This window comes from Staurois parvus, unplaced genomic scaffold, assembly GCF_062004578.1.
Source record: "Staurois parvus isolate SC_StPar_1 unplaced genomic scaffold, SC_StPar_1.0 ptg000870l, whole genome shotgun sequence".
NCBI lineage: Eukaryota > Metazoa > Chordata > Amphibia > Anura > Ranidae > Staurois > Staurois parvus.
The window spans coordinates 539681-548528 of NW_028318666.1; the positions used below are offsets into that span (position 1 = coordinate 539681).

General features: G+C 49.1%; 1 protein-coding gene across 1 annotated transcript; it reads right to left on the reverse strand.

Annotated features, from left to right (window-relative positions):
* Positions 1-7871: 7871 nt before the first annotated feature.
* On the reverse strand, positions 7872-8612 carry LOC149443199 (uncharacterized). The gene has a single exon (XM_089655782.1). It carries the CDS (start codon positions 8610-8612, stop codon positions 7872-7874), a length of 741 nt encoding a protein of 246 aa, XP_089511908.1.
* Between the last annotated feature and the right edge of the window lie 236 nt (positions 8613-8848).

The following is an 8848-nucleotide window of genomic DNA, read 5'->3' on the forward strand; positions in this document are numbered from 1 at the left end:
CGCACACTGCAGCGTCGCATCTTTTCCTATGTATGGGGCAATACTCGTCCACGTATACCTCGCTCCACCCTCTATCGCCCTAAGCTCAGTGGAGGTCTGGGCCTACCCGACATTAGCAAATATTATCAGGCAGCGCATTTAGCCCAGTTGCCTAAATACCATGCAACTTTTGAAATCCCTCAATGGGTTGCGCTTGAATCGATAGAATGTGACCCTCTATCTACCGCAAATTTACTCTGGTTAAGGCCGATGGATCGTCGCTCTATAACCAACCCCATCACCTCTCACTTTCTATCCTTATGGGACAAACTGAAAACCCGTTATCTTCTCCAATCACCACATAATCCTATGCTCTCGTTCCTGTGAAACCCAGCTTTCCCCCCAGCTTGGCAGACACCCCTTTTATTCAAAGCCTGGTCCTCTGCTAATTTACTCCATACACATCATTTCCTACAGAGGAATAAGTTTAAATCGTTTGCCTCGCTGCGGGAAACGCATAGCCTCCCAGCCTCCGAGATATTCCGATACTTGCAGCTACAACACTTTTACGCTCCCTACACCACAATAACCAATCGGCCAGACACCATGTCTTTCTTTGAACGAGCGTGCTGCAAAGACCCTCATAGACGTGGGCTTATCTCCTGCTTATATTCACTCTTCACTACTTCGATTACCACGTCCCTCCCTCTGTATACCCATAAGTGGGAAGCAGATATGGGAAAGACATTTGACCCGTCTGAATGGTACCGCATTTGGGCCAACACAAAATCATCCTCACAGAACATTGTAGCATTGGAAACAAATTATAAAGTCTTAACCCGCTGGTACTTAGTCCCGGCGAGAATAGCAAAATTTACCCCTAATTACTCACCCAACTGTTTTAGAGGCTGTACGGACCCAGGAACGCATTACCATATGTGGTGGGACTGTCCAATAGCCCGAACCTTTTGGGGTGAAATATTCACCATGATATCTACACTTAGCACTACCACTCTACAACCCGACCCATCAATAGCCCTACTTAATCTATGCCCCCCTGGCATCTCCAATTCGCAATTTAGGCTCATCATGCAAGTTACAACGGCGGCTAAGCAGGTTATAGCAAAATCCTGGAAATCCCCCACCCTGAGTATTGCAGCCGTCAAAACTAGAATAACACAAGCCATGATACATGCAAAGGTGGAAGCCACAATTCTTGACACAATTCCTAAATTCTTGCGCATATGGAGCCCCTGGGTAGAGCGCTTTCTCCCCCCTAACTTTGACGAATCACTCCTTCTCCCCTGATTTGTATACTATGCGCTTTGGATATAATCAATAGCCCTTTGTACGTAGCACGCAGGGGCGGTTGTAAACTTGTTGAGCGTTCATGGAGTCATGATTGTTGATCCACTTTCCCTTTCCCCCCCTTCCACCCTGGTTTGACCCCCCCTTCAAATTCCCCCCTATTTCTTTAATGCACTCGGGAGACATTACCTTGATTGGCTGGAACAATACTGTCTGTTATTGTCAACCTTTATCTACCTGTTTATGCTAGTAGCATATAGACATTTGTATTGTAAATCGCATTCATTTTTTTTTATATGTCCTATTGCCACTTCCATGTCCATTGTACTTTAACAATGTCTCCTTGTTTGTTCCACTCTGCTTTATTGTTAATAAAATTGTTTGAACAAGGAAAAGATTACCAGTGACTGCGGATATAGTACAGGAGATGACCAGAGACTGCAGACATAGTAGATGAGATGACCAGAGACTGCAGATATAGTACAGGAGATGACCAGAGACTGCAGACATGCTACAGGAGATGCCCAGAGACTGCAGATATAGTACAGGAGATGACCAGAGATTGCGAACATACTCCATGAGATGACCAGAGACTGCTGGGTTAGTACAGGAGATGACAAGAGACTGCGTACATAGTACAGGAGAGGACCAGAGACTGCAGACATGCTACAGGAGATGACCAGAGACTGCAGATATAGTACAGGAGATGACCAGAGATTGCGAACATACTCCATGAGATGACCAGAGACTGCTGGGTTAGTACAGGAGATGACAAGAGACTGCGGACATAGTACAGGAGAGGACCAGAGACTGCAGACATAGCACAGGAGAGGACCAGAGACTGCGGACATAGTACAGGAGATTACCAGAGACTGCAGACATAGTACAGGAGATGAACAGAGGCTGCAGACATAGTATAAGAGATGACCAGAGGCTGCGGATACAGTACAGGAGATGACCAGAGGCTGCGGATACAGTACAGGAGATGACCAGAGACTGCAGACATAGTACAGGCGATGACCAGAGACTGCAGACATGCTACAGGAGATGACCAGAGACTGCAGATATAGTCCAGAGATGACCATAGACTTCGGACATAGTACAGGAAATGACCAGAGACTGCAGACATAGTACAGGAGATGACCAGAGACTGCGGACATAGTACAGAAAATAACCAGAGACTGTAGACATAGTACAGGAGATGACCAGAGACTGCGGACATAGTACAGGAAATGACCAGAGACTGTAGACATAGTACAGGAGATGACCAGAGACTGCGGACACAGTACAAGAGATGACCAGAGACTCCAGACATAGTACAGGAGATGACCATGAAAGAAGGCCAAAGGCTGGGCCCACAGATTCAGAGGGTACACGATGCCACACAGACAGCGGTTCTTTTAAAACAATTACGTTTACTGAACAGTTATAGTGATCATGTAACTGAGCATACGTAAACAGAATGATAACAGCGCAGAACCGTACAGTAAGAATAATACTGCCTGACACTAACCCCATACTTGCGGACTTTTCCCCAATGTCCAGAAAGCAGCCTGGCTGCGCCTGAATGTTCCTGAGCAAGATATAACGTTGGGGTGCACTCTAAGTATTGCGCAATACTATTTGTAATCCAAAGGAAAGCGGAGTGTGTCTCTTGTAACTTTCTGGTATGTCCAAAATGTCACTGACCACGTGTGGTGCGATGTGCTGCGGAAAAGCCGCACTTACGGTTCCCTGGCAGGCTCTTGGTGTTTTTTCCTGATCCACTCCAGAACCGGACCATACAGTCACTTGTTTCCTGGTCTTGTTGTGAATCTCCCCTAGGTGCCGTCGCCAGACTCCACTGTGAGCCGTAAATCCTCTTCCAGGCCCCACACAGATTCTCCAGATGTCCTCAGCATACACCAGCCAGACACAGACTTCCTGTCACTTCCCCCTCTGCACCGGAACTCCTCCCCTTCCCATAGAGTTTGTGATGCAGGAAGTCATTTCTTAATTGCAGCCTCAAACCTGCATTTACAGTTCGCTATGACCCTACTGAGGGTCCTACTCGGCCCCTAAATTAGTATTCATTAAACTTTATAAGGTAAATAAGCATTTATCTTGTCTTAGCAAAGGTCACTGCAAAACCGATTCTTGTACTTTGCTGCCATCTACTGACCAAAGAGCATATTGCAGGCATATTACAGTTTAACATTACACAACAGTATTTCATGCCTGCACACCCTTACATGCCACCCCACTAAAATTTTGGCGTCCCGACAACACTACCAAATAAACTCATCTGCTGCACAGCGCTGAGGGGGAACACCTACCGTGGAGCGCTCCGACCTGCAAAGGCCTGGGTTCTCTGTAGCTGGTATAGCAACATGACCCGACCCCTCCTGGGTGGTAGCGCATCTTCCGGAACAGTGTGTGGTACTGTACCATGGGGTGAGGATGACTCATCAGTTTGTAAAGACAGCGTAGGGATCAAGCACCACTCTGTCTCCTGAGCGCCAAGGCTTTGATTATCTCCTCTGAGCATCTTTAGAATTAACGGTCGTGGGTTGACTCTCTGAGAGACAAGGTCTGAGCATGTTACGGTGTAATCTTCGAGTCGGCCCATCATGGCTTTCCCATTAGACATCTTAGACTGGGCCCTCCGAGAAGACCTGCTGTTTCACGATATATGGCTGCGGTTCACAGCGGTTCCAGTTTATCTGCGGGCCGTTTAGCGCGCACCAACACTATCACCTGGCAACAAGGGTGTAGTCTGCATGGGTTGATGGTCCCTAGGGCTTTGCTGTTGCAATTTCCCATTGACCAGCCGATGAACAGTCCTCAGTTTGTCTTGGTGCTCCTGCACCCATGAGTCAGCTGTACTGGGGAACTCCTCCATAAGAGGCCCAAAGTTCATTTCGGCAACTTCTTGCCCTGGAGGACCGAACAGCATCATGTGTGGCGTATAGCCGGTAGTGTTATGAACACGATTATTATATGCCCAGAGTAGTTCAGGCAAATACTCGGGCCAGTGTAGCTTACGGTCTGTCTCCAGAGTACGGAGCATCTGTAACAGCGTCCTGTTGAATCTTTCACAGGCCCCGTTGCCCTGTGGGTGGTATGGTGTCGTCCTTGACTTCTCAATCCCATACAACCGACACAGCTCCCCCATTAACTTTCCTTGAAAGCAAGCTCCTTGATCGGAATGAATCCGCTTCGGACATCCATACACCTGGATGAAGTGTTGACATACTGCACGGGCAGCTGACTCTGCCATCTGGTCACGGGTAGGTATCGCCACAGAGAACTTTGTAAAGTGGTCAGTCATCACAAGGCAATATTGGTGACCCCTCACCGACTGGCCGATCAAGATGTAATCAATCATTAGTATCTCCAATGGCGCAGATGTTTTATTCACTTGAATTGGGGCTCTGTTCAGGAGGCTTCGCCAGCTCACATGCTCGGTACTTCTGGCACACTTCTCGGACAATCCGCTCCAACTGCGGACAATATAAAAATATCTGTACCCACTTGTATGTCTTCTCCGCTCCGAAGTGGGCACCCTTTTCATGTCCTTCGAGGGCCACTCTACAGGCCAGGCTACTGGGTATCACTATTTGCCACCTTTCTTCAAGGTCCGTAGGTAGAAACACCCTCCGGTGCATTATTCCATTTCGGATTCGTAGCCGATCCCACTGCTGTAGCAGCTTCCATCCAACTGAGGACAAGCAACTTCTCTCTTCCAGCTGGGGCCATAGGCCAGTCTTCACCCAATGTTTGATCTTCTTCAAGTCAGGATCATCTTCTTGCACCTGAGCCCATTCCTCTTCAGTCTTCCCCAGTAACACTGTGTTAAGCGTGGCCACCCCACTTAAACTGGCCACGGGTGACTGCTGAGGCACTCTACCCAGATCGGGTATCTCAGTCCCTTCATCCTCTTCATCCACCTCACCGGCTGGGACTTTCCAGGTGACTCTAGACAGTGCATCCGCATTTGTGTTGTCCTTACCGGCACGGTATTTGATGGTATAATCAAACTTTGCTAGCCTTGCCATCCACCTTTGTTCCAAGGCGCCCAGCTTCGCATTCTGCAGGTGAGCCAATGGGTTATTGTCTGTCTTTACTAGGACTTGTGCTCCGGTGAGATACCCGGAGAACTTTTCAGTCATTGCCCAGACCAATGCCAACAACTCAAGTTTGAAAGAGCTATAATTGTCTGGATTGCGTTCAGAGTCCCATAGGGATCGGCTAGCATACGCAATGACTTGTTCCTGCCCGTTTTGCTCTTGTGCTAGCACTGCTCCCAATCCATGCAGACTTCCATCCGTGTAGAGTGTGAATGGTCTGTCATACCGAGCATATGCCAAGATGGGGGCACTAATCAGGGCTTTCTTCAACACATTGAATGCTTGCTGCTGAGGCAGTCCCCATGATATGGGTCGTGTCTTCGGACCCTGGGCGGTCCCTCTCAAGAGTTTGTGTAGCGGTCTTCGCAAAGCCTTTGATAAATCTTCGATAATACCCAGCCAATGCAAGAAATGCTTTCACTTCTCGAAGCGTCTTGGGTTGTGGTCACTTGCTCACTGCCTCTATCTTACTCTCCGCAGGACGAACTCCCTCAGCTGATACAACGTGTCCCAGATACTCTAGGCTTGTTTGGAAGAGATGACACTTCCTCGGTTTGACCTTTAGACCATGAGCACGGAGCCTACTTAACACTTGCCGTAATCTTCTCAAATGTTCTTCAAACGTAGGGGCATGGACTACTACATCGTCCAGATAGATCAGAATCAACTCAAAGTTCAGTTCTCCCAGGCAGTGTTCTATTAGGCGTTGAAATGTACCCGGAGCATTCGTCAGCCCGAAGGGCATTCTGTTGAATTCATACAGGTCCATGGGTAAGATAAAAGCAGTCTTCTGTCTATCCTTCTCTGCCACAGGTACTTGCCAGTAATCACTCGCCAAGTCTAGAGTGGAGAAGTACTTGGCCCGCTGTAATGTCGTCAATGACTCTTCAATCCTGGGCAGGGGAAAAGCGTCCTTTACTGTGGCAGCATTTAACTTTCGATAATCCACACAGAATCGCAAGGACCCATCCTTCTTCCGCACTAAGACCACTGGGGTGGCCCACGGGCTTTGGCTCTCTTTTACCAGCCCACTGTCTAACATCTGTGACAGCATCATTTTCACTTCTTGGTAGAGGGTAGGAGGGATCTGCCAGTACCTTTCTCGAATTGGGGGAGTATCCCCAGTCGGTATTTCATGTGCTATAGCCGTGGTGCATCCAAAGTCCTCTTCACACCGGGAAAAGGTAGATTGAAATTCCCACAGTACTGTTTCAATCTTCTCCATTTGTTCAGCGGTGAATTGGTTTGCATCAATCTCCATTTGCTCCAAGATCCGCTGGCCATTCCAATCTGGCGTGGGTTCCTCCACCGAGTTCTGGTCCACTGCCAAGGTCCAGACATTATTTTCAACAGCCCGTAGGGCGAATTGGCTACCTGCGAGTGGTTCTCCTTGCAGCACATATAACTCAGCCACTTTTTCTCCAGCATGAAAGGTAACTTCATGGTCATGTATGTTGATGCACCGGACTAACACTTGGCCGTCCATTACTGTCACAATGGTCTTGGCGACTACTGGGCTCCGTCCGGCTTCCGACACACCTAGAGACTCTATCAGCACCCCTATCCCATTCAGTTTCCACCGGCTGCCGACAGACATCCGTATCATCTTCTCCTGCCGTGGAGGTACGGTACAGGCTCCTCCATATGGGGCATACACTGCTCCCACCGGCTTATCTTCTGGGGTACTTTTGCAGATACCGCACGTCCGGATCAACCTCTGGAATACCTTCTGGGTAGGCTTGTGGGAAGTCATTTTCTTCCAATATCCCGGGCCCTCCTTTGTAAACATGAGCTGGTCAAGTTCCCACAGGACGTTCATCCCCAATACAACGGGGGCTTCACACCGAGCCGGTTTCTCTACAAGCACCACTCCCTTCTTGCCAACATCTTGCCCACATAGCTTCATTCTCATCCATGCCACTCCAAACACCGGTATAGCAGTCTGGTTTACCGCCACCAGCTTGATCACGGTGCCCTTGTCAGGCCTCATCAGGTGGCCGAAGTGTCTTTCAAAGAACTCCACTGGCATCGTGGTTACTTCTGATCCTGTATCTATAAGACATCCCACCATCTGTTCTTCAATCTGCACTTTTAGGTAAGGGCTTTCGGTCACCAGGTCCCGGGGGTCGTTAGGGGTACCCTGGCAACTGGCCTCCCTCGTGGTGTGCCCCACTACCGCGTGGGGTTCCCGTTTAACGGCGGCTGTTCGGGATGCAGGACCCTTAGTGGGCATTGACGGGAGATATGTCCTCTTTCTTGGCAAATCCAACACTGTGGTCCCCTCGTTTTCCAGTCCCTTGGAGGACCACACAACTGTGCCCCTATGGATGGTTCAAGGCCAGCCCAGTGCATGGTAGAGTCTCTCACTTCAGCCACTTGAGTTGTTCGAAATAGAGGGGGAACAATGGGGGCTGCACTTCTCTGCCAGTACTCAGGCTGCACTGGGGCCATTGATATAGCCTGTAACTGTGCCAACTATCTCTGAATTTCTCCCAGGGATGCACTAAGTGCCCCCACTGCCTCTCGCAGATCCCCCCCATCAGAGGGAGTACTTTGACTTCCTGCAGCCTGCATTCTCACGGTGTAAGCTCCATACGCTTCTTCTTTGCCTCGGGCCACAGCCTCAGCTTGTATCTTCTGAAACTGCAATGTAGCATCCACCAGGATACGCTCCCTGAGAGCCTGGTGAAGATGATGACTGTGCAATCCAAGGACAAACTGATCCCGGAGGATTTGATCTCCATTTCCAAGCACGTTAGCACCGCTGGCCTCTCTCTTCTGTATATGTGCCCATATCTCTTGAAGGGCATTGGCGAACTGGGGAATAGTCTCATCTTCCTGCTGGAAGCGCGTGAAGAAATGGGACCTAAGGCTGCCAGTGCCGGACGTTTCTCCGTAAATAGGCTCGAGAATCGAGACTATAGCATCCAGTGTCTTCCTTTCCTCCTCCGAGCGTAGCATTACAGTGCGTCTAGCATCCCCTTCCAGAGCGTTCAGCGCCACGTCTGATTGTAAATCCGGTGCCAAATGGTACAATCTGAGGGTGCTTTTAAGACGTGCTGCCCAGTCTTCTAACAGAATATTCTGGCCATCAAACCGCACTAGCTGATTCAATATTGCTCCTACGGGCAAACATATGGTCGGAGCTACTCCCACGGCAGGAGGGGTGACAGAGGCCACGGCCGGAGCCGCCTCAGAACCGGTTGCGTTCTGCATGGCGATCAATGTACCCTGCTTGCAGCGCCAAATGAAGGAAAACCAAAGGCTGGGCCCACAGATTCAGAGGGTACACGATGCCACACAGACACAGACAGCGGTTCTTTTAAAACAATTACATTTACTACACAGTGATAGTGACAATGTAACTGAGCATACGTAAACAGAATGATATCAGCGCATAACCATACAGTAAGAATAATACTGTCTAACACTAACCCCGTATTTGCAGACTT